This window comes from Meriones unguiculatus, chromosome 7 (genome assembly GCF_030254825.1).
Source record: "Meriones unguiculatus strain TT.TT164.6M chromosome 7, Bangor_MerUng_6.1, whole genome shotgun sequence".
NCBI classification, from domain to species: Eukaryota; Metazoa; Chordata; class Mammalia; order Rodentia; family Muridae; genus Meriones; species Meriones unguiculatus.
In genome coordinates, this window is record NC_083355.1 from 107,024,873 (window position 1) to 107,052,295 (window position 27,423).

General features: G+C 40.3%; 1 protein-coding gene across 1 annotated transcript in view; it reads right to left on the minus strand.

Annotated features, from left to right (window-relative positions):
* LOC110566760 (cation channel sperm-associated auxiliary subunit beta-like) overlaps positions 1-27,423 on the minus strand; it is a 151,511-nt gene that overhangs the window by 47,998 nt on the left and 76,090 nt on the right. The window contains exons 16-18 of the mRNA XM_060388355.1: positions 20,738-20,892; positions 17,366-17,520; positions 8,753-8,946 (exon numbers count right to left, since the gene is read on the minus strand). Coding sequence (XP_060244338.1) covers positions 8,753-8,946; positions 17,366-17,520; positions 20,738-20,892 — 504 coding nt within the window. The remainder of the gene's footprint in view (positions 1-8,752; positions 8,947-17,365; positions 17,521-20,737; positions 20,893-27,423) is intronic.

A 27,423-nucleotide genomic window follows, 5' to 3' on the forward strand; every position in this document is an offset into this window, starting at 1 on the left:
TGATAGTATATATAAGTGACTCCAACTCCTTCCATTGATAAACACCTTCAGCAAAGTAGCTAGATAAAAAATTAACTAAAAAAAAAAATCAGTAGTCCTCCTATATACAAACAATAAATGGGATAAGAAAGAAATCAGGGAAACAATACCTTTCACAAAACCACAAATAATATAAAATATCTTGGTGTAACTCTAAATTAATAAGCTAATGCAAGGACACCATCAAAACTACAAAACAGCGGCCTACAGAATAGGAAAATATCTTCACCAAACCCATATCTGATAGAGGGCTGATATCCAAATTATGCAAAAAACTAAAACACTAGGCATCAGCAAGCAAAAGAATCCAATTTAAAATGAAGCACAAATCTAAACATAGAATTCTCAACAGAGGAATATCTAATGGCTGAGAAGCACTTAAAGAAATTCTCACTATCCTTAGTCACAAGAGAAATACAAATCAAAACAACTCTGAGATTCTGTCTTATAACCTTCAGAATGACTATGATCAAAACCTCAAGCTACAGCTCATGATGGTGAGGATGTGAAGCAAGAGGAACACTTCTCCATTGTTGTTGGGAATGCAAACTTCTACAGTCAGTTTCAAAATCAATTGGTAGTTTCTCAGAAAATTGGAAATACCTCAAGACCTAGATATACCACTCCTGGGCATAAACCCAAAAGACACTCCACATACCATAAGGATACTTGTTTAACTGGATGGGAGAGGGAAGTCAATCTAGAAAAAAAAAAAAAAGAAACGACAAGGGACCACTGAAGTTATCTGATAAAGCTTCAAGGAATGAAGAAGTTTTATATTTTATTATTTTATATTATTTATTCTTTAATAGATTAAAATATCATTTAATATATTATATTTACCTAAAAGCATATCTATTTTATATATATATAAAGCATATGTATGTATGTATGTGTGTGTGTGTGTGTACATGCATATTTAGATGTGGTATATATGGAAGAAGCTATGCCACTTGGGTTTACAATACTCTCCACAAGAACCATACCCTAACAAAATCCCCAGTACCAGGCATGAGAAGTCTCATTTCAAATGGTTTGTCAGGGTTGTTCGAGTGAGCCCCAAAGCAATATAGACTATCAATGTAGCCTTTACTTGCCTCTACTTCATTAGTTCCACTCATTTTGTAGGTGTTTTCATATTATTAATTATTATACATATGTTGATTTTTCTGCATGAGAGACACAAAAAGGCAAATACTTATACATACACAACATTTGTTTTTGTTTTGGGAGAGTCTGGATGTTTGTTTTTGAGACAGGTGTAGTCCTGGCTGACCTGGAACTCACTACAATGGACAAGGCTGGCCTCAAACTCAGAGCTCTGATTGAGTCTATGGGCAAAGTACACGAATTAATGCTATGATCCACTATGCCCGGTATACTGTACACAGACAGAAAGAGAGACACAGACACACACAAACACTCACTGGATCTGTGTCAGCTGCCAATCCTCAGAAACACTTTCTTTTTTCTTTTTTTTTTTTTAAATTTTGCAGATATCTTGCACACTATCTGTAATTTTTAATTAGAGTTGGCTATCCAACACAGCGCACCTTTCAAGTCTGCGTCTGAGCTTGAGAAAGGTTGCTAACAACTTTATAAAGTGAATGCGTGAAAGTACACAAGAATGGATTCAAGGTTCAATTCGCGGTCATACTCATATCTGAAATTATATCAGTAACAATTCACGAAGGGCTCTGTGCCCCATTTCCCCAGTGTGCTTCGCATCCCAGCTCCCAGACCCATGCCTTTTCCCACCCCCACCTGCGTCCTCGGATACCAGCACCCATCAAGGAGCAGCAGGTGAGACCCCTCCCCCAACCCCTGGCCTGCCAAAGCCTGCCAGTAGGCTGCCAAGTCTGCCCAGGGCCCCAGCTACTGGGCTTGTGCCATTTCCAGGGACCCACACCCAACTGCAACACCAGAGATCAGCACCCAGCAAGGAGCAGCAGGAGCCATCAGGGGGCAGGAGGGGTCTGCCCAGGGCCTTATGAGCACAGCCCAGCTCCTGGCCCCCACCTCCACTTGCAATACTGGAGTCCTGTAGCCATCAGGGAGCAGCAGGGAAGGATGCCCCCCCCACACACACACACAAGGACCATCAGAGACAAGCAGCCATCAAGGACTACCAGGTACCACCTCCACCGGTAGTGCCAGAGACTGGCAGCCATCACAGCTTACCAGTTATCCCTGTATACCGGACACCTACAGCCACCCAGAAAAACCAGAGGACTGCTGACATCTGGAACCACCAACTCTGCCTACAACTCTTATGTAGTACAGCTTGAGATCAAGGATGGTCTCCAGAAGTACTTTTATTGTACAGGATTGTTTTTGCTATCCTGGGTTTTGTTTGTTTGGGGTTTTTTTTTGTTTGTTTGTTTGTTTGTTTTTCATATGAAATTGAGAATTGCTCTTTCCAGTTCTGTAAGAATTGTGCTGGAACGTCTATGGGAATTGCACTGAATCTGTAGATTGCTTTTGGTAAGATGGCCATTTTTACTATGTTAGTACTACCAATCCATGAGCATGGGAGGTCTTTCCGTCTTCTAAAGTCCTCTTAGGTTCCTTGAAGTTTTTGTCATACAGGTCTTTGATTTTCTTAGTTGGAGTTACACCAAGATACTTTATCTTATTTGTGGGTATTGTGAAGGGTGTTGTTTCCCTAACTTCTTTCTAACATCCCCCACCCCCTTTTGAGGCAATTTTGTGTTACTTTGCTGAAGATGTTTATCAGATGTAGGAGTTCTCTGGTAGAATTTCATGGATCACATGTACTATCGTATCATCTGCAAATAGTAATACTTTGACTTTTTCATTTCGAATTTGTATTCCCTTGATCTCCTTTAGTTGTCTTATTGCTCTAGCTAGAACTTCAAGTACTTTATTGAATAGGTATGAAGAGAGTGGACATCTTTGTCTTGTCCCTGATGTTTTGGAATTTCTTTAAGTTTCTCTCAATTTAATTTGATGTTGGCAATTTGCTTGCTGCATATTGACTTTATTGTGTTTAGGTATGTGCCTTGTATCCCTGATCTCTCCAAGACTCTTAACATGAGGAGTCTTGAATTTTGTCAAAGGCTTTTTCAGTATCTACGGAGATGATCATGTGGACTTTTTTTTCTTTCAGTTTGTTTATTGGTTAGATTACATTAATGGATTTTCATAGGTGGTACCATCCCTGCATCTTCGATGATGTTTTTGATATGTTCTTGGATTTGTTTGGATTTGGTTTGTGAGTACTTTTTTTTATTTTTTTCCCTTTTATTTTTAAATTTTTCATCAATTACACTTTATTCATTCTGCATCCCCCCATAAGCCCCTCCCTCCTCCCCTCCCAATCCCACCCTCCCTCCTCCCTCTGCTTGCATGCCACTCCCCAAGTCCACTAATAGGGGAGGTTCTCCTCTCCTTTCTGATCTTAGTCTGTCAGTTCATATCAAAAGTGGCTGCATTGTCCTCTACTATGGCCTGGTAAGGCTGCTCCCCCCCAGAGGGAGGTGATCAAAGAGCAGGCCAATCAGATTATGTCAGAGGCAGTCCCTCTTCACATTACTATGTAACCCAATTGGACTCTGAACTGCCCTGGGCTACATCTGTGCAGGGGTTCTAGGTTATCTCCGTGAATAGTCCTTGGTTGGAGTATGAGTCTCTGGGAAGTTCCCTGTGTTCAAATTTTCTTGTTCTGTTGCTCTCCTTGTGGAGACCCTGTCCTCTCCAGCTCTTACTATTTCCCAGTTCTTACCTAAAATTCCATTCACTCTGCCCAACGCCCATCAGGCTCAGCATCTGCTTTGATAGTCTGAAGGGCAGAGGCTTTCAGAGGCCCTCTGTGGTAGGTTCCTAGGTTGTTTCCTGTTTTCTTCTTCTTCTGATGTCCATCCTCTTTGCCTTTCCGGATGGGGATTGGACATTTTAGTTAGGGTCCTCTCTCTTGCTTAGTTTCTTTAGATGCACAGATTTTAGTGGGTTTGTCCTATGTTGTATGTCTATATGAGTGAGTATATACCATGTGTGTCTTTTTGCTTCTGGGACAACTCACTCAGGATGATCCTTTCCAGATCCCACCATTTACCTGCGAATTTCATGATTTCCTTATTTTTCATTGCTGAGTAATATTCCATTGTGTAGATGTACCACAATTTCTGCATCCATTCTTCAGTTGAGGGGCATCTGGGTTGTTTCCAGCTTCTGGCTATTACAAATAAAGCTGCTACAAACATGGTTGAGCAAATGTCCTTTTTGTGTACTTGAGCCTCTTTTGGATATATGCCCAGTAGTGGTATGGCTGGATCTTTTTTTGAGACAGAGTTTCTCTGTGTAACCTTGGCTGTCTTGGACTCACTTTGTAGACCAGGTTGGCCTCAAATTCACGGAGATCCACCAGCCTCTGCCTCCTCTAGTGCTGGGATTATGGGCATGTGCCCCCCAGGAGTTTTGGAGTATTTCATTGAATATTTTTGCATCAATGTTCATGAGGGAAATTGGTTTGAAATTCTCTTTCTTGGTTGAGTCTTTGTGTGCTTTAGGTATCCAGGTGACTGTGGCCTCCTAAAATGACTTTGGCAATGTACTTTCTGTTTCTATTTTGTGGAATAATTTGAAAAGAATTGGTATTGGCTCTTCTTTGAAATACTGGTAAAATCCTGTGCTAAAACTATCTGACCCATATTTTTTTGTGGTTGGGAGATTTTTAATGACTGCTTCTATTTCTAAGGTATCTTTAGGTATCCTTAGGGGATATAATTTTATTCATATTGTTTATCTGGTCTTGATTTGATCTTGTTAAGTGTTATCTATCAAGAAAATAATCCATTTCATTTAGATTTTCCAATTTTGTGGAGTACAGGGCTTCCCCCCCAGTGGTCTAATAATTCTTTGGATTTCCTCAGTGTTTATTGTTATGTCCCCTTTTTATTTTTTATTTTGTTGATTTGGATACTGTCTCTCTGTCTTTTAGTTAGTTGACTAAAGGTTTGTCTATCTTGTTGATTTTCTCAAAGAAGCAGCTCTTGGTTTTGTTGATTCTTTATATTGCTTTCTATGTTTCTATTTTATATATTTCAGTACTAAGTTTGATTATTTCCTGGTGGGTGTGTTTGCTTCAATGAAATCAATGAATAGAAAGAAACAACAATAAAAACAAGACAAAAATCATGAAATAAAGAGTTTGTTCTTAGAGAAAATAGATTGACAAACCATTAGTCAAATTAACTACAAGATGGAGATACATGTTCCAAATGTATAGAATATATTGTTATGGAGAAACAAAGAGGAAACTGGAATAGGAGGATTAAATAGGAGTGAGGCTGCAAGAGAAGAGTGAAAGGAGGAAGCATGGGAGGAAAAATTAACATCAAATGTCGCTTAAAAACATACGGAAATTTACTACTGTTCCCAAAATGTATTCTTAAATAAAAGGAATCTAAATAGAGTCACCAAAGAATAAGGAAGACAATGTTCCAACTAGATAGCTCATGCCACCATGTAAAACTTCCAGTGCCAGGAATGGGTTAGAACTTGTTGCATTTTTGGTTAAAGGGGCCCACGGAAAGCCTCAAGCCACACAGGCTATTTTCAAGGGTACTGATTGCTCTTCACAAACTGATGGAAAGCCCTTTGACGAAGATAACAGTTAACATGTCTCCCTGAACACAGAAAAGTCAAGTTGGTACGGAACCAGAAGCTTCATGCCTACTGATTAGTACTCAGGGTACTAGAAGGTACTCGGCAAGCATGGTACCAGAGGAGAACGACCGCTTTCTCACTGAACTTAACGCCTGCTCTATGAGCTGGAACCCGTGCCTGATACTGCTAAAGTGGGGAAGAACCTGAGACCAGATAGGAAATGGGCCTACTATTATTCTGCTAAAGGAACATAGAAATAAAACTGCTTTAAATGACACTTCAATAACCACGTGTCAATGCCTCACTCAGCCCTCATCAGAGATACTTCTTGCAATAGAGATGGTAACATAGATACTCACAGAAGGACAATGAGCAGAGAGTGAGCAACTACACACACACACACACACACACACACACGCACACGCACACGCACACGCACACGCACACATGCATAATTCACTAAAATAAAACAAATTCAGTGATGTTTTGTAGACTTTTTTTTTTAACCTTATTTTGCTTTGTTTGGGCATTTTTTTTTTTTTTTTTACTGTCATTGGTCTTTTGTTTATACATCTTGGTTTCGGGGGAGGGTTGGGAGGAGAAGAGCATTGTGTGTTTATTGTGAGTTTTAAAGAAAAAGGGAGGGAGGGAAAGAAGGAGGGAGGAAGATGTATAAATTTGGGAGAACATAGTGTGTGGAGGATCTGGAAAGAACTGGGGCAGCGAAATGGTCAAAATATATGGGTTTTTTTTTTTTTTTCAATAAAGAAGAAAAACAGAACAGGTTCTTGGTATGTTGCTGAGAATAATCTCAAGTTCATGATTGTCCTGTCTCAGAGTCCCAAGTGAGTGAACTGCTTGTTGGCATTCAGGTATGCTGTCTTCATTCTTCCTCCCTTTTCGCTTCTCTCTTTGTGTTCTGGAGAGTGTACCCAGGGCCTTGGTATGCTTGGCAGGGGCAGGCTTAGCAAGTGGATAAATAATGGGAACCTAAAGTTTAACACAGTTTCCCACCTGATGACTTGCCTTAGCTGGTTTCTCTGCTTTCCCCTGCAGCCTGTTTAGATCATCTGCCAACTCACAAAAGATGAAGCGTTCTTGTTCAAAAGGAAGTCAGATCAGGTTGTTTTCTAACCTTCTAATGGCTTCTTGGTTACTCAGAGTAAAACCTAAATCCTTCGCTAAATTAAAAAATGAATTATGTGCAGTTGTGTGTGTTTATGTGTGTCAATATAGGTGCCCTCAGAGAGCAGAGGCGTCCAATCCCCTGGGTTTGGAGCTCCAGGCTCTATTGAGTGCCTGAGGTTGGTGCTAAGAATGAACTTGGGTCCTCCACAAAAGCAATATATACTTTTAATCACTGAACCACCTATCTACCCCAAAGCTGATTAACTTCTGCTGTATATCTATCAGATAATGATTAGAAATAGAAATATTCTGTTTATCATATCTTATAGGTCTAAACATAATGAAATCTATACAACTAAAGAAGATAAACAAGAAAGAGGACATGGGGTAAGATGATCAATCCTCACTTAGAAAGACAAATGGGATGTGCATTGGACATAGGAGAAAACAAGTAACAGGACAGGAGCCTACTGCAGAGGGCCTCTGAAAGACTCTACTTAGCAGTGTATCAAAGCAGATACTAAGACTCATAACCTTCGGCAGAGTGCAGGGAATCATATGAAAGAAGGGGGAGTTAGTATGATGTGGAAAGGATAGGAGCTCCACAAGGACAAAATATATCTGGACACAGGGGTCTTTTCTGAGACTGACACTCCACCAAGGACCATGTCTGGATATAACCTAGAACCTCTCCTCGGATGTAGCCCGTGGTAGCTCAGTAACCAATTGGTTTCCTATAGTAAGGGGAACAAGGACTATTTCTGACAGGAACTCAATGGCAGGCTCTTTAACCTCCCCACCTCCCAAGGGAGGAGCAGTCTTGCTAGGCCACAGAGGAGGACTTTGCAGCCAGTCCTGAAGATACCTGATAAAACAGGGTCAGATGAAAGGGGAGGAGGTCCTCCCCAAGCAGTGAACTTGGAAAGGGGCAGGGAGGAGATGAGGGAGGGAGGGTGGGATTGGGAGGGAATGAGGAAGGGGGATACAGCTGGGATACAGAATTAATAAAATGTAACTAATAATAAAAATTTAAAATAATTTAAAAAAGAAATAGAAATATTCTTTATGACAGAAATTCAAAATCTTTTTTGTTTTGTTTTGCTATTTTTTTTTTCAAGATGGGGTTTCTCTGTGTAACGTTGGCTGTCCTGGAACTCACTCTGTAGATCAGACTGACCTCAAACTCAGAGATCTGCCTGCTTCTGCCTCCCAAGTGCTGTGAGGAAAAGTGTGTGTCACCACTGCCCAGTTCAAATTAACTTTTTATATGGAGCAAAATTGTCATTCTTTGAAAATAATTTATACAAAGTCTCACTATATATTCTTGGCTAGCATAGAACTTTGATATCTATACTAGATTTGCCTGGAACTCATAAAGATCTGCCTGCCTGTGCCTTTGCCTCCTACATGATAGGATTAAAGGTATCATGATTACTGGCCTCTTTAAAAAAAGTTTTAAAGTGTTTCATTAAAATGTATTTTTGATTGACACAAAAATCCTATTTTCTCTTTTTCTGAGCACCATTTAAGATAAACTAAGTCTCACTATAATAAATAATAAACATTACTATTGAATATATATTAATAAGTTGTAGGTATATTTTGTTATATTATAAACAATTGATCTTGCAACCTAAGTACCTATAAACTTTGGTTGGATGTCACTTGGACTAGAATTTTAGATGAAGGATAGTACTGTGGAGAACTTGCCTTGAATATACAAGGACTTAGGGTTACTCCAGCACAGCACCACACACACACACACACACACACACACACACACACACATATACATATATACACACAAACACACTTACATACACACACATACATATACATACATACACACATACACACAAATTAAAACTATTATGTTATGAAGAAACATGAAATCTTCTTAAAAAATAACTTTTAATTATTTGAAATGAGCAGAGATAGATTATATTTTTATACTTACTTCGTGGTTCAAGAGATAGTTTGACCATGTTGGGTCCAATAATTGAAATGCTAAGATTACTATCTAAACAAGGGCTGTCATTTATTACTTCCATTCCAAAAGGTTCTATTATTTCTGCGAGAACTGAAGAATAAAATCCAACATTACCACTGGTATGTCGAAATATTTCTCTGATGTAAGCATTTCCAGTTTTACTAAAAACAAACCAACAAACATAAAAAGAATGGATATTCCAGTGGCTTAAATAAGCAGGGATATTAGCGCATAATTTACAAATAAAATATACCAGTGTTAAGGTTAGTGATAGTAATATACCAGTTAACAAATGACTATTTGGCCAACAGTTGTTCAAATTTTTTTAGCTGTCAAAATAATGACATTTATAACATAATTTTTCACAATTAATCTATCTATCTATCTATCTATCTATTATCTATCTATTTATCTATCACCTTTTTGGTGCTAGAGATCAAACCTAGAACTTGATGAATGTTAGGCAAACGGTCTATCTCAGACCCGAATCACCACCTACAAAAGTTTTTAAATGTCAGTATTGAATGGAATGTGTGTGTATTCACGACTGGTGTGATTGTCAATTCAGACAAGTTTCCCAGAAAGTGATTTGACACTTCACACTTGAATGAAAAAAATGTAAAAGAGGACGTGACTGCTCTTGGGTGTGGTGGAGTAAAAGTTTAGCGTGGAGAAGGTACTAGCCAGGGGCATCTGTAAGGGTTCAGACTGACCATGGCCATAAAAGGAGGGACTGTGGAGAGACAGAAGAGGGAGAAAACAAAGAAAGTAAGGTAAGGTAGAGAGGGCTTATAATCCCAGCACCTGGGAGATGGACTCAGGCAGACCCCCAGGTGTATGTGTGCATGTACACACACACACACACACACACACACACACACACACACACAGTAGATGGCAAATGAGCACAGAAAGTGCAATACACCATACCTTATCAGGGAACTGAGAATAGAAATAACAAAACTTCAACACTAACAATGATTAATGCTGGGAAGGAGATGAAAGAAACTGTAATTTACTGCTGGTGGTAATGTAAAAGAGTATAGGGAAATTCGGCAGTTTCTTTTCATCTCAAACACATTCTTATCATATTCAATATTTCTAGACATTTACCTATGTGAATTGAAAAGATCTGTCTATACCAAAATCTGCATGTAGATACTAATAGAAATTTGTTCACTGGGAGCATCTGGAACGTCTTTCAGCTGGTGAAGGTGTAGGGGCTCAGCGTTTAAAAAGCACTCTTCTAGAGGACCTGGTTTCATTCACTCAGCCACGTGGCAGCTCATGACCATCTGTAACCCCAGTTTCAGCGGATCCAGTGCTCCCTTCTGGCCTCCACGGGTGCTGCATGCACATGTCACACAGATGTACATGTAGGCAAAATACCCATGCATAAAATAATAAAAATAATTTAAAAATGGAAGAATAGTTACATAAAATGTGGTCCAAGCAGACAGAGAGTACCATTCCTCACTAAATAGTTACCAAGCCAGTAGAAGACAATAGGTATCTGTTTTAATTTTTGAAATTAAAATAGAATTAAATCACTTCACACTTTCTGTTCCTCCCTTTGACCCTTCCCATGTCTGCACCTCCCTCATCTCACTCCCTTTCAAATTCATGACCTCATTTTCTCTAGTTGTTGTATGGAACTAACCTGCTCAGTCAATTTAGTGTTATTTATATGTACATGATTTCTGACCTAACAGCTTGGTATTAGGGAACCAATTAAGAGGCTCACGCCTGGAGAAGGCTATTTTTCCAGGTCTCATCATTCCTTAGTTGCTTCTAGTTCTTTTTCTAGTGCCGGGGCCTCACAAAATTTTCTGCTTTTGCGTTAGCATGTCTAGCGATGTAGTAATTGTTCGGGTCTTGTTTAAGCATGATAATAGGAATCTTAAAGCAGAAGTAAACCTCAAAAGGTTGCATAACTCCAACTATGTGGCATTCTAGAACAGACAAGAAAAGAAAAGAGAGAGAGAGAGAGAGAGAGAGAGAGAGAGAGAGATAGCAACAAAAGAAACAAAGAAGTTGCCAGGAGCTGGGAAGGCCAGGACTACTAGGTGAAGCACAGAGAAATTTTAGTACAACAAGACTATTATATATGTACTATGATGAGTGCCAATTTTTATTTGTTCCAACCCATAGAATGGACATGGAGTGTGAAACCTAGTGTGGACATGTTGGCACATGCCTGTTCCTTTAGCGCTTATGCGGCTGAGGCAGCAGAACTGAAGGTTTGGACCACATAGTAATTTCCTATCTCAAAGAAGCGAACGCTGCCACAAATCATGAACGCTGGGTGAAGCTGGGCCTGTATAGGCTGTCAGTTGTAGCAAGCGTACAGCTCTGGGGCTCTGTGGACAGTGGGGGAAACAAGAGCGGTGGCGGGGTAAATGAGAACTTTCTGTTCTTTCTCCTTTATTTTGTTGTAAAGCTCTAAGTTTTAAAAACCCGCAGTTCATTAATGTTAAGAAGTAAGCTCTTTGTGTCTGAAGTCACTGGCCATGGCCAGAAGCCCACTCAGTTACCAAACCTGGCCCCCAACTCCTCCCAGTTGGAGTTTCAAAGTGTCAAGAATTGCTTTTAGGTGATCAGGTACTGTGTGGTGCTAGGAGAGGAAAGAAATAAACCTTAAAAGAAGAAAGAAGAGGACTAGGCTGACAAAGGACGGGCTTACATTTAGGGGTTTGTGTTCTGGAGGTAGAGAGGACTAACTGTTGAGTGGACAGACCCAGCATAAAGATGACTGCCAGCAATGAGCAGGGCAGCCCTGGAGGCTTCCATCCAGCAGCTGCTCCGACTCTGGCTCGCTCTATCCTCTCTGTCCCACACGAGTGAAGTCGCTTTCACCCAGGTCACTCTGCTCCAGAGTGCCTTCAAATCCAAAGTGGCCTCTCGGTCCTTATTTTAGCTTCTCTCCAAGCACTGGAGTGCTTTTGGAGGTACTCTCTGTTTTGGGTTTAGATGACTCCATCCTTCTAGGTTTTTGTACCCTTGACTGCTCATGTTCAAACTTCACTCCGGGGCCCAATCTCTGTTCCTATGCCTCTTCTCTCTTTACACAATCTCCTGCAGTAGAGTCACCCATACAAATGTCAACAACTGCCACATGCTGGACAATGAGTTCATACATCCAACTGTCCACGTCATGTTGTCTTCACATGGCCTTTTAAGTACCCAGCGGACATTTGGAACTGTACATTTCTAATGTGGAATTAAAGTTATTCTGCCAAATTCCCATGTTCTTCATTTCAGAAAATGACAACGATCACTTGAACTGCAAACCAAATACCTATTGGGTTCTTTTAAAAATGGATTCATGTCCATCCCATTTGCCTGTCTGAGTGAGGACTGAGCATCTTACCCAGGGTCCTCCTTCTTGCTTAGCTTCTTTAGGAAGGACCATTCATGGAGATAACCTAGAACCCCTGCACAGATGTAGCCCATGGCAGCTCAATGTCCAAGTAGGTTCCCTAGTAATGGGAACAGGGACTGTCTCTGACATGAACTCAGTGGCCTGCTCTTTGATCAGCTCCCCCAATAGGGGTGCAGCCTTACCAGGCCACAGAAGAAAACAGTGCAGCCAGTCCTGATGAGAACTGATAAGCTAGGATCAGAGGGAAAGTGAAGAGGACCTCCCCTATCAGTGGACTTGCGGAGAGGCATAGGAGGAGTTGTGGAAGGAAGAGCGGGATACAGAGGGGATTAGGGAGAGAGCTACAGCTCAGATACAAAGTGAATAAACTGTAATTAATAAAACAATAAATAAATTAAGATGGATTTATTATGCTGCTTAGTGTGTGTAAGGTGTTGTGACTATGGCCACCTGTGTGCAAAGCACAGAAGATGACTTTGGGGAGTGGGTCCTCTCCCTCCATTGGGGGCTACAGAGATCAAATGCAGTTCAATAGGCTTGTGCAGCTAGTTCTTTTACAGGCCAAGCCATCTTGTCAGCCACCTACATGATTCTTGACGACTCGTAACTCCACCATAATCCACCTAGTCCTCCCTCCCCTCGGACGTGCCTGCTTCAGCACCATCACCTCTCTCTCTTCATAGATGGAAGGGGTCTGGCACCTTTGCTCTTATCTTCTTTCATCCTTTTCACTACAGTCAGACTGAATTTTCATCAATACGAATTGTGTCATTCGCCAACGTAACATTCTGCAATGGTTTCTGCTGACATTCCTCATGCAGCCTGTACTACTCCGTATATACGGCCTTTACGTCCTCACTGACCTTTTGTCATGCCACCTCTACCTGCTTGCACAGACTGGCCTTCCTCCTGCTTATTAAACACTGCCCACATATTTCCTGGCCACTGTGTTCTCATCTTGAGTTTCCTTCACTTGGACAGATCTTCACTTGTCACCTTGTTCTTTGTTCTCGGCACTCAATCCTCACATTCCATGTCTCAGATTTACTTTCTTCATACTATATATGAGATCTAATTGGTTTTTCCTCATTTAATTGTATGCTTGTGGGTTTTCATTCGAATGTTGCTATAATATGCCTGTCCTTTGTCCTTTAAGGTTCATGTATTAAGAATTTGGTCCTGAAAGTAATGTTATGAATTAGGGCTCTGTGATAGTTATATTACCGATGTATATTTTAGTTAGTTTTTAACACACACATACTTGTTTATGTGTGCGAGTGGTTTCTCTGCATGTACATAGGGCACTGCATGTGTGCTTGAGACTAACATCTGTTGGAAAAAGCCATTCAGTCCCTTGGAGATACTAACTGTTGCAAGCCAAAGAGAGGGTGCTGAAAAGCAAAATGGTTCCTCTGGAAAAGCAACAAGTGCTCTTAGCCTCTTAGCTATCTCTCCAGCCTCCTGTGCTAGTTAGTTTTAATGGCTAAATTGGCACAGTCTGGAGTCATCTAAAAGGAAAGCCTCCTGTCACCCTGTCTGTGGGAGATTGCCTTGTTGTTAATTGATGTAGGAGGGCTCAGCCCACTGTAGGCTGCACCATTCTTTGGGCAGATAGATTTGAGTTGTATTTTTAAAAAGCTAGTTAAACGTGAGCCAGTGATCCTTATGAGGATTTCCATGCCATAAAAATCTTATGCTAAGTAAAATTGTGTGCTTTGCTTCAGTTTATGGTCACTTTAATTCTAGACCCAGATATCAAATATTCTTAAAATGGCAGCAGTAAAAATTTTCCTCTACCCAAATATATTCACAATAATTCACTGTATAAGTGGCTTTATTTTCAGGACATAAAATGTATCAATAAATTTCCAAAAGCAAAATTTCTAAGAGCATAGAAAATCATTATCTTAAGACTTTCCTAAAAACAGTACTTATTAGGTTTTATAATCTTGTTAACAGACCATAACATATTTAAAAAGCAAAGAATATATGTTAAAAATTGTAGACAAACTTCATTTTTTAACATAGATGCTAAAGTTCTATACATTAGCAGATTAAGTCCATAAGTACGTGGTATGACAAAATGACAAAGACAGAAACATTGAATCCACAATATAACTAACAGGATTCATCAAAATTAAAGGGTAAACTCTATGGATTAGCTTAACATTTAAAAAAATTAAAACCTAAATATCCAAACCTTTGGCAACTGTGAGCTGCATGCTTCATGACATGGAACTAGTAACTCAGCTTGGGCCCTTCTGCAAGAGCTGTGTGAGCTCAGCCTCATCTACCTTTTTTCTTGTGGCATGGTCTCTCAATGAAACTAGAGATAGCTAATGGAATGGAATGATTAGCCAGTGAGCCTCTGTGAGTCAATGCTTCTGCCTTCCAGAGCTGGGTCTCAGGCATACCATTGCATGCCTTCACATGAGCGCTGGGGAGCTGACCTCAGATACTCATATTGGTGCAGCAAGTACCTTACTCTCTCAGCCATCTCTCCAGCCACCAAATCACCAAATCATATAACAGGAAAGAAGGATATATTTTAAACTCTATTCATTTGTTTTCTTTTTTTTTTCTTTACACTTTACTCACTTTGTATCCCTGCCCCCGTGCTTCCCTTCCTCCTCCCGTCCCAATCCCTCCCTTCCTCCACCCTCTGCATGCATGCCCCTCCCCAAGTCCCCTGATAGGGGAGGTCTTCTTTTCCTTCCTTCTGATCCTAGTCAATTAGGTCTCATCAGGAGTGGCTGCACTGTCTTCTTCTGTGGCCTGGAAATGCTGCTTCCCCCTCAGGGGGAGGTAATTAAAGAGCAGGCCAATCAGTTCATGTCAGAGACAGTCCCTGTTCCTATTACAATGGAACCCACTTGGATACTGAACTGCCATGGGCTACATCTGTGCAGGGGTCTTAGGTTATCTCCATGTATAGTCCTTGGTTGGAATAGCAGTCTCAGGAAAGATCCCTGTGCTCAGATTTTTTGGTTCTGTTGTTCTCCTTGTGGAGTTCCTGTCCTCTCCAGATCTTGCTGTTTCCCATTTTTTCCTAAGATTCCCTGTACTCTGCCCAAAGGTTGCCCATAAGTCTCAGCATCTACATTGACAGTCTGCAGGGCAGAGCTTTTCAGAGGTCCTCTGTATCAGGCTCCTGACTTGTTCTCTCTTTTCTCCTACTTCAAAAACACTACCAAACTCATTCTATGAAGCCACAGTCACCTTGGTACCTAAACCTCACAAAGACCCAACAAAGAAAGAGAATTTCAGGCCAATCTCCCTCATGAACATTGATGCAAAAATACTCAACAAAATACTTGCAAACCAAATCCAAGAACACATCAAAGACATCATCCATTATGACCAAGTAGGCTTCATCCCAGGCATGCAGGGGTGGTTCAATATTCATTTATTTTTTATTTATTTTACATCCTGCTTGTAACCCCATCCCTCCTTGCCTCCCAGTCCCACTTTCTCTCACCCTCCCCCATTCCTCAGAAAAGAACATCCACCCCAGCTCATCAACTCTGGTCAGGACTGATCCTGTTCTTCTCTCTTATGGCCTGGCAAGGCAGTCCAAGGCAGGCAGGGGTAAGCGACCAAAAAGCTGGCAAGAGCGTCCCTGTGGGATGCAGTCTCCACTTCCCTTACTTGAGGACTCATATGAAACCTAAGCTGCCCATTGGCTATATTTTGTAAGGGTGTCTAGGTCAAGTCCATGCATGGTCCTTGGTTGGTGCTTCAGCCTTAGCAAGCTCCTCTGGGCCCCGGTTAGTTGCCTCTGTTGGTCTTCTTGTAGAATCCCTGTCACCTCAAGGTCCTTTTCTCTTTCTGTCCACTTTTCCACAAGACTCCCTACCCATCACCCAATCTTGGCTGTGAGTCTCAGCATCTTTTTTTTAGGGATTGATGGGTAGAGCTCATCAATCAGAGGACAACTCTAACAGGCTCCTGTCTTAAAACTTAACAAAGAATCGTTCATAGTGTCAGGGGTTGGCACGCTCCTATAGGGTGGGTCTTTGGTTGGGCCAAGCATTTGTTTGGCATTCCAGTGATCTCTGCTCTATATTTATTCCTGCAGAGCTTACAGATAGGACAAATTTTGGGTTGAAGATTTTGTAGGTGGATTAGTGTTCTCCTTCCTCTACTAAGAAACTTGTCTAGTTAGAAGGTGTCCTCTTCTATCTCTATGGCCTCTCCTACTAGGAGTCTCTGCTTGAGTCCCCCTCCTATCCTCCCAAGAGCCTACCCTGATTTAGGTCCCTCTCTTGTCACAGAGATACTCCCACCCACCCTCAGTTTCTCTTTTCTTTGCAGGCTTTCTGTATCTTGCCCCTGCTCTACCCAAGTCTGATCAATGGAATACTTCTCAGCTATTAAAAACAAAGAAGTCATGAAATTTGCAAGCAAATGAAAGGAACTAGAAAAGATCACCTGGAGTGAAGTAACCCATACCCAGAAAAACACATGGTATGTACTCATTTATAAGTGGATTTTAACCATATAGCACAGGATAAACATACTACAAGGCACAGACCCAATGAAGACAAATAACAAGGAGGATCCAAAGGTAGATGCATAAATCTCACTGGAAAGGGGAAATAGACTAGACAGAAATAGTGGTCAAGGAGACAGAACAAGGTAGGAGAAGGGCCGCAGAGAAATATGAGGGTGAAGAAGAATATTTTAATGTATTAAAATCAATTGAAAAGATCATATGTTGTGGTGAAATGTTCAAAATATTTTTTTTAAATATCATGAGCAACAAAGAAGGCAGATATCTTCTACATGAAATTTATCATTAGGCCTACACAGTGTAATAGGAAAAAGGTATAATATGCTAAGAAATGTTAGGAAAGAAATGTAAATTATTTGCAGGTGATATGATTATTTACATAGAAGTAGATCTATGTCTAATGAGAAAACCTAAAACAATACATAGAAAAAGCACAAAAATTATTAAAATAATTTAGTAAATGCAAGATTGCTTAAACAAAGGGAAAAATGAAACTTTCATATCAATTACAAGAAAATAAAAATATTAACTCATACTTTGAATATGATTTGAGCCCTCCAAGACTCATGTCAAGGCTTTATTCCTCCACGTAGCAATGCTGTGGGGTAGAGGCCAGTGGAGATATGATGGCTTTTCTTGGTTGCCAGCTTGACTACATTTGTAATTAACTACAACCAATAATTACCTGTGGCTTAGCACTTTCCCAACGTGAATATTTTCGAACTTCTTTTTGTACACATTTTTAACAGATTCATTCAGAGGTACAAATGCAAAGAAAAGCATCTCATTGGCCGAGACAAACTGTGGAGCCAGTGCAGTCTCAAATCCCAAATCAGGTGGCTGAAATTGGAGAAAAGGAAATATTACATGTTGAATGTCGTATGCTTCAATTATATGGCAATTCAAATAGCAAAATTGCTTTCCATTCATATCAAAATGATACTGCTTTACTTATCGATTAGATCTTGGGATACCTTTGATTATGTATATGTGTGAAAGAGAAAACTCAGTGCTCTGCAGTGGAGGAAGTCTGGTAATTAATCCCAAGTTTGAAGCTCCTGTACCTTTGTAGGAGGCTGTAGTGGTGTGTGTAAGGAGTTTGGAGTTATCTATGGTGGCACCATCCTGAACACAGCAGATCTGGTCATGACTGGGTCCTTATTTGGAGTTTTACTGAGGAGGGGTCCAGTAAAGTGCCTCTCCTTGAGCACTGCTGCTCTGCGTCTCATGCTCTGTGCCTTGAGCCTCCTGGTTCTGGTCTGTGCCAGAATATCCGTTCCTTGAACTTACAGAATGCACAGATTGTTGCTTAGGAACCATTAGCCTAGATTTCTGACAGCTAATTCTTTAATCATGAACTGACCGATTTTGGGAACTTTTAGTGGGGGAAAATAGAGATGAATATAGCTTCAAAATGGTTGTTGGAGTGGACCCTGCTGCTTAGTTGTTTGGGAGACCAACTGTGTGCGTGTGCATGTGTGTGTATGTGTGTGTGCAAGGGTGCAAGGGTGCAAGGGTGTAAATACTGCTCAATCTGTTTGGTTTGCGGCCAAAAGTTTGAGGCCATATTCATTAACGATTGCCTCCAACAAACATTTTCTGTCAGTTTCCTACCAGTGTTTGAATTTTTGAAAGAGATAGAAATTAGGGTGGAAAAAACAAAACAAAACCCAGACCCTGAGTCAATCGCCTCAGTGAAAAACCTGATTCTAACACCTCAACTGTTACACAATCTGGGTAATTATTTACTCTCTGTGTGCCTCCCTTACCTCATAAGTAAATGGGGTCAAATAGTGATGAGTTCTCAGCCGTGCCTGACACATAGTAAGAGCTAGTGATTACTTTTTTTCTAGAGAATTCATGTATTGTGGGGAGGAAGAAAAACTGTTGTTGAGTGAGAAGGATAGAAGGACCTGGAGAGAAAAGAATCTTCACAAGAAGACTAACAGAGCCAACTAACCTGGGCCCAGGGGGTGTTGAGGAGACTGAAGCAGTAACCAAGGACCATGTACAGACCGGGCCTAGGCCTCCTACACATATGTACCCGATGGGTATCCTGGTCTTCAGGTGGGTCCCCTAGTAGAAAGAACTGGGGCTGCCTCCGACAAGGACTCTGTTGCCTGCTTTTCAATCATTCCCCCTAGCACCGCTGCCTTGCCAGACCACTGGGAAAGAGGACGCACTCAGTCCTAATGCAACTTGATGTGCTGGGATGGTTGGGAGGGGGGCTCCCCTTTTCTGAGGGATAGGAGAAGGTGGGATATAGGGAAGAAAGAGGGAGGTTGGGACTGGGAGGAGAGGAAGGAAGGGGCTACCATTGGGATGTAAAGTGAATCAATCAACCAATCAATTAATTAATTAAAATAATGCTGTTGAGTCAGAGTTCTTCAAACTTGTTCTGAGCCTAAGAATCCCTATAGTTTCCAATCTTAACCATTTCAGCTTTCACTGAAGGAACTAAGCTACTTTCTGCAAAACCATGACATTAGTGAAATCCTGACATGGCTGCTTTTGTTGGTTATGTCTAGCAGACTGCTCACATCATCTGCTTTGTGCATTTGCAGAATCCAGACCCTAGGCTCGGAGAACACCGTGGCATCTCCCCCTCATGGAACTGCTCTCTCTACTTGGAGTGCATACCTCAGACAGAGGACGTTAATGCCCCTTCGTCTCTACCTATAGTCCCGGCCTGGTGTACGGATTGATCTTTTAACTAATATGTGTGCTAGTTTACTTTCTAGTGCTGACATAAGCAGCTTGGGAGGAAAATAAGTTATTTCAGATTATAAGTTAGAAATGAAAGGAAAAAAAAATTAGGGAAAGAACTTTATGTCAGGAACTTGGAGGTAGGAAATGAAGCAGAGGCCATGTAAGAATGACTACTCACATTAATCATTAATGAAGAAAATGCCTCAATGACCTGGCTCTCAGCCAGCTGATGTAGGCAATTCCTCAAGTGACATTCCTCTTCCCAGCCATAGCTAGGTCTGTGCCAAGGTGACAACACCAAAGCAGCATAGCCTGCATACATGTGCAACATATGTGTACCTGCTGCTTTCAGGGGAAACAAACAGCAACATATGTGTACCTGCTGCTTTCAGGGGAAACAAACAAGCGCTGGATATTCCGGAGCTGTAGCTAAGGATGGTTGTGAGTCACCATGTTGGTTCTGAGCACTAAATTCTGGTGCTCTAGAAGAATAGTTCAGAGTGACCTCTCCAAGCCTGGACTGATCTATAAAAGATACGTCCTTTTTCTCCTATTTTCTTTAAGACAAATGACAGTTTGACCAAACCCCCCATTGAAACACATTTTACTCTCCGCTGCTTTGTTGATCAGTATTCATTTTCACATCTATATGCCAGCAATAAGTTCCCTCCTCTCTCAATGTACACACACAAATAACATATTATGTATTATAATTACTAAAACATGTATCTTTTATCATCTGTGAAGGACAGGAAAACTGTGCTCTCTGACAGCATTAAACAAGGAATAAACTAGTGAGCAGAACCATTTAATATAGAAGGTGAAAGGTGAGTCAAAAATAGTACTTCTTCAAGGCTAACATTGGAAGGTAGAAAATAAGCTCCACCAGGAGCTGAGTTTCTTCTAAAAGGTCTGGTTTAGACGCGTTGTTTTTCTGCTGTGAAATCTTGTATGAGGATACCCAGGGAGCACCTGTGAAGCTTAGAGAAGGTTTCGAAGGTGTTCAATGTTTCCTGGAGCAAAGTGTTTGTCCTGATGGATCTAAAGACATAACTCAGCTGTTAACAGCACACACTTGCTTTGCACACACTTTGCAATGGACCTGAGTTTGGTTCTCGGGTACTGTGCTAAGTGGCTTGTAACTACCTCTAACTCCCAGCTTCAGGGTAGACCAGCACCTCTAGCCTCCATAAACACCCGCTCTTATATGCACGTACATACATACATATAATTTTAAAACATTAAAAGGGGTTGTATTAAGGAAAACACCCTCTGTATGACCTCCACATAGAATCTGGCATCTATTCTCTAAGCAAGGAAAACAGTTTAAACACGCCATATTACTGACCTCTCCGAAAATACTGCTAGTAGTCACATAGCCTGAAAGTGGTGCAGTAGTGTCAAAGCGGTCTGTGGTCAGTTTGTGTATGTATCCCAACTGATCGTAGTATAATGTGTAAACAGTATCATTAATTTCCCCCATTTTAGTGTATCTTGCAGATCCTGTTAGGAAATAAAGAGAACGTGTTTGATACTGATGTAACATAACTAGAGGAAATTTTATATCATACCTGTAAATTTTGCTTATTGAAATTAAGAGTTGGGGTAGGGCTCGGAGACTTCTAAATTAGTAACATATATGCTACTTTGTGGTACATCCTTGAAAAGTCTGTTGTAGTTCCACTTAATTATAGAACATGTTCACCAAAGCAGACAGGCGATAGTATGTTTGATTCAATTGTCTATAAAAGTATTTGGGGCATATAATATTGTCCTCTTGATGTCTTATTACTTCAATCAGTGGGAAGTGGCCATCTTCATCTTTTCTCAGATTGTTCGAAATCTGTTCTGCCAGATATTAGAACACCAACATGTGCTTATTTTCTAGGCCCATCTACATGAAGCACATTTTCTCATTCTTTTGTCCCATCTGTACTTTAAAGTGAGATGTGTTTTTGTTTGTTTGTTTGTTTGTCTTGTTTTGTTTTGTTTTAGAGGTACAATATAACTGGTATGTGCTTTCAGATTCAGGAACTGAAACCATTAATTCTTAGAACTATTATTGAAAGATGTGTATTGATTGTCATTGTTTATATTTTAATGTCTGTTTTTTATCTCTTTTGTCTTAATTAACTATTATTCTAGCATAGTTTATTCATTCCTCTGGTCCCATGGATGGATACGTCAATATAAAATATTAACATTAAGAACAATCACAGGCACTTGATATTACCACTATAAAAAATGTTGTATGAGATAATGAATAACTGTGACCCCTTTGACTTCTTTCAACAACTATTGAAAATAAATCCCCAAATATAGTAAGGAGTATAGTCAGATTTTTTGTTTGTTTGTTTGTTTGTTAACAGAATTAAAGAGGCTACTGCTCTAGTCCCAAACCCCTCAGTCTTACGGCCAGCTCTGCAGTAGAACATCTGTTTTGGTCTCCCTTTCATCTCTCATCCCATCATACCAGCCTCCAACACCAGCATACACCAGCTGAGCAGGTCAGAGATATAGGTAAGCTAACTGAAGACCTTTACCACTCTCTCCTCTCTTCCAAATCCAATCCCCGAGTCTCATCACTAGATCAACAGCAGAATACCTGCTGCAGCATCTCTCTGCCCACCTCTGGTGGATTCCACAGATCTCCCCTCCACACTTATTGCTTTAACTCAGCCTGCAACTCTAGCAGGTCCTCCCCCCCAACTCCCCAATAGCCCACAGGCCATTCCTGCCAGGGAAGCAATAGGATGACAGTAGATCATTCTCCCCTCTTTTGTTCCTCCCTACCCATTTCCCCAGTCTCATCCACAGCACTACAGCAGACTTTCTGGGGGGTGACTACTCTTCATTGTCTACCTCTATACCAAGAAAAGCAAATAAGCAGATCCTGGTTAAACACTCTGCTCTTCTTCCTTCTATGAAATCCTAAAGACCCTAAGCATATTTCCATTCCTAAGTGTCAGCTCCCAATACTGCTGAGCACATTTCACGCAGAACCCAAAGCCTATAAAGGTGCAAGAAGCATAAGGAACATCAAATAGATTGGACCGGAAGAGAAACTGTCCTTGGAACATAAAAATCAAACCACTAAATGGACAGAACATAGAAAGAATATTAAAATCTGCAAGGGAAGAAGATCAAGCAACATATAAAGGCAGATCAGTTAGAATTACACCTGCATACTCAATGGAGACTCTAAAAGCCAGGGAAACCTGCATATATGTTCTCCAGATGCTAATAAACCACAGATGCCACCCCCATCACAAAACACACACATGCGCACGCACATACACACACACACACACACAGAGACACACACACCATGGATTACACTAGATATCAATAACAACTGAAAAAAACAGAAAGCTTACAAACTCATGGAAACTGAAAAACCTTCTACCAAATGAAAAATGGATCCAGATAAAAATATAGAAATAAAAGACTTTATAGAACTCAATGAAAATGAATACACAGACCACCTAAACACATGGGACACAATAAAAGTGGTTATAAGAGGCGGCTCACAGTACTAAGTGCCCACATTAAGACAAAACAAAGCAAAAAATGATGAGACCTCATACTAGCAACTTAACAGCACATTTGAATACTCTAGAACAAAAAGGAGAAGCTTATCCAAGAGGAGTGGATGGCCAAAAATAATCACACTAAGGGCTGAAATCAATAAAATAGAAACAAAGAGAACAGGACAAAGAACCAATGAATCAAATAGAGGTTCTTTGAGAAAATAAGATAGACAAACCCTTATACAAACTATCTAAAAAGCAGAGAGAATATCCAAATTAATAAAATCAGAAACGAAATGGGGGATATCACAATAGACACTAATAGACAGAAAACCTTAAGGACACTCTTTAAAAACCTGTACTCCACCAAACTGGAAAATCAAAAAGAAATAGATAATATTCTCAATAGGTATTATTTACCAAAGTTAAATCAAGATCAAATAAGTAATTTACACAGACCTATAACCCCTAGTGAAATAGAAGAAGTCAGCAAAAGTCTCTCACCCCCCTCCAAAAAATGCCCAAGGCCAGATGATTTTAGTGCAAAAATTCTACCAGACTTTCAAGTGAACAGAGAGGAAACATTCCTCAATTCAATTTACAAGGCCACAGTTACCCTGGTACTCAAACCACAAAAAAGACCCAACAAAGAAAGAGAATTATAGACCAATTTTTTTTATGAACATACATGCAAATACACTCAATAAAATACTTGCAAACCAAATCCCATAATACATCAAAATATCATCCACCTTATGGTATCCTTCATCCCAGAGATGCGGGGATAGTTCGACATATGGAAATCAATAAATGTAACCCACCATATAAACAAACTGAAAGACAAAAACCACACGATCATCTCATTGGATGTAGAAAACACCTTTGACAAAAATCCAATATTTGTTCATAGTAAAAGCAATAGAGAAATGAAGGATACAAGGAACATATATATACACAATACAGGCAGTTTAAAGCAAGTCGATAGCCTACTTCAACCTAAATGGAAAGAAACTCAAAACAATTCTACTAAAATCAGGAACAAGACAAAGTTGTTCACCCTCTCCATATTTATTCAATATAGTACTTGAAGTCTTAGCTTGAGCAATAAGACAAATGCAATCAAAACTACTTTGAGATTCCATTTTACACCTGTCAGAATGCCTAAGATTCTGCAGGCAAATGGATGGAACTAAAAAAAAAAAAATCATCCAAAGTGGGGTAACCTAGACTAACAAATGACAGATACCATATGCATTCCCTTATATGTGGATATTGCCCTATTAAGTAAATAATATTCAGGCTACAACCATAGAGGTTAGGTAAAGAGGAAGGTCTAGTAGGGCGTATTTCCTTTGGGAGAAGGAAATAGAATAGCTTTTACAGGCAGGGTTGCAGAAGGTGGGGACATTAACAGTAGGATCAGATTAGAAACAGGGAGGGAGATATGGTAGAGGAGGAGAGTGCCAAGAGAGACATAGAACTGAGAGGCATTTGAGGAAATATATGAAACGTTGTGCAGTGGAAATTTCCTAAAATATGAAGGTGATCCTAATGAGGTTTCCTAATAACAGTGGACATGCAGTCTTACTGAACTTCTCTTGTCACCAAACAAGGTTTCTAAGTAGTGGGACTATGCTTCATTAAATGAGTTGAAGGCCAAGGAAGTCCCATGCAAACCTCAAACAACTCTGGCTGTTGCTGTAGCAAATGGTTGCTCTCTGCAAACTAATAGTAGAACCCCATTGCCAAGGACAATACCCACACAACTCATTAAACATGGAAAAGTTGAACTGGTGTCTACACGAATCCTTTACCTCTAAACTCTTGTCTTTTTGGTGTAGGAAGGTACTCTTCAGGCTACCAAAAGAGAAATGTAAATACAAATTCAGACACTAAACCTTTGACCTACAATCTGTCCTGCCTACAAAGTATTTTAGGGCAATGGTAGCACAAAATTGTGGGAGTAGCCAACCAATGTTTGATTTGACATAAGGCTCACTCCATGAGATGGAACTGATACCCAACACTGTTTGGGAATCCAAGAACCAGAAGGTGGATAGCCAAGAGAGCCAGGGTAAAACATAACACTACTGGAGTAAAAAAAAAAAAAAAAGTATCAATAAGTGATTCCTAGTGATATTCTGCTATCCTCATAGATCAGGGCCCTATCTAGTCATCAGCACAGAAGTTTTTTCTGGTAGAAGGTGAGAACAAATGCAAAGGTGCACAGCCAGGCATTACAGAAAGAAAGAGACAGAGACAGAGACAGACAGACAGAGACAGGGACAGAGACAGAGTCTAAATGAGATGTCTCCATCAAATCCCTCCCCCAGAGCTCAAAGAACCCTGCAAAGCAGTGTAAAGAGCCAAATGGGCTGGAAGACACCAGGAAGACAGGCCCTCTGAATCAACTATGTAAGTGCATATGAACTCACAGAGACTGAAACAGCAAGCACAGGGCCTACACAGTGCACCAGGTCCTCTGTGTGTATGTTATAGCTCTCAGCTTACATTTGTGGGACTCCTGAGTGTGAGAGTAAGTGGGCCTCTGACTTTTGTGCCTTCTCTTAGGGCTCTTTTCTTCCTGTTGGGTTGCCATGTCCAACTTTGCCATGTCCAATAAATGATAGTTTTTGCTTCATATTTGCATATTTTATTTTGTCGTGTTGGGTTAGTGTCTTTTAGAAGCCTGTTCATTCCCAATGAGAGACAGAAAAAGAATGGATCCAGTGGAGATGGGAGGTAGAAAGTTACTGGGATAGTTGACTGAGGGAAAACTATATTGTATGAGAAATTTTCCTATTTTCAATAAAAGGGAAAAAAATTGCAGGTAAATGGTGGGAACCAGAAAAGATCATCCTGAGTGAGTGAGATATATCAGAAGCAGAAAGACACACAGGGTATATACTCACTCATAAGTGGATATTAAACATATAATATAGGATAAACCTACTAAAATCTGTACACCTAAGGAAGCTAATCAGGAAGGAGGACTCTGGCTAAGATGCTCAATCCCCATTCAGAAAAGCAAAGAGGATGGACATCAGAGGAGAGAGAAAACAGGGAACAGGACAGGAGACTACCACAGAAGGCCTCTGAAATTCTCTACCCTGCAGAGTTTTGAGGCAGATGCTGAGACTCATAGCCAAACTTTGGGCAGAATGCAGGGAATCTTATGAAAGAAGTGGGAGATAGTAAGGCCTGGAGAGGACAGGAGCTCCACAAGGACAGCAACAGACCCAAAAAGTCTGGGCACAGGGGTCTTTTCTGAAACAGATACTCCAGCCAAGGACCACTCATGGAGATGGCCTGAAACCCCTGCATAGAGGTAGCCTATGGCAGTACAGTGTCCAAGTGGCCTCCATAGTAATGGGGACAGGGACTGTCTCTGACAGGAACTGATTGGCCTGCTCTTTGACCACCTCCCCCTGAGGGGGGAGCAGTCTTGCCAGGCCACAGAAGAAGACAATGCAGCCACACCTGATGAGACTTGCTAGACTAGGATCAGAGGGAAGGGAAGGAGGACCTCTCTTATCAGTGGAGTGGGAGAGGGACACCGGTGGGGAAGAGGGAGGGTGGAATTGGGAGGGAATGAGGAAGGGAGGTACAGGGGGATACAAAGTGAATAAACTGTAATTAATAAAAATGAAAATAATTAAATAAAAGACAAAAAACTAATCTCATATGCTGAGCTTCTAAAATGATTTAGATTTCTATTCATTACATTTTCTTCTATATTTGCGTTGTGTCCATTACTCTGACAAGAAAATAAAGAAAAGAAGATGTCAGCTTCATTTTATCAGCTCAAAATAAGAAAAGAGGCTGCAGTGATCCCTGTAGAAGGGATAAGAATGACGCTGATTTCACCTGACGTAGATGAAGAACCCATTCATGTCACTAAAGTTTTACATAACTCAATACTATACAATGATAGCACATGACATACCAGATGGCAAGAAAGGTTACTCTGCTCAGTGGAAATTGTTGCATATTAAACATAAATGCTATGATTAACAATGACATAAAAATCTATGTATGTTTTTAAATATTATAAAATTTCATCTTTAGGGAAAAGATTATTTATTTTGTCTCATCTTTACTCTTTCCAACTTAATTTTCTACTGAACTCACAGAACATTTTTCACTTCTGCATATAAGAATGTGTTAATTGTTCTTTAATAATTTTGATAATGATATTTTTGTTCAAGTTGTAAATTTTGAATAAAGTGAATCTGATTACCATAAAAAAAGCAGAAAAGAAAATTCCTACTACTGACCAAAAAAAAAAAAAATAATTCAAAACAGAAACTTACAAGTAGAATGAATTAAGCAGAAGATAGTACATCCGATCTTGAAGATAAAGCAGAGGATCTAGACCTGTAGGTCACAACCCCTTACTGGTCAAAAGATCCACCTAAGACCATCAGAAAACACAGATATTTACATTACGATCTATAACAATAGAAAATTATAGTTATGAAATAGTAATAAAAAAACTCAAATT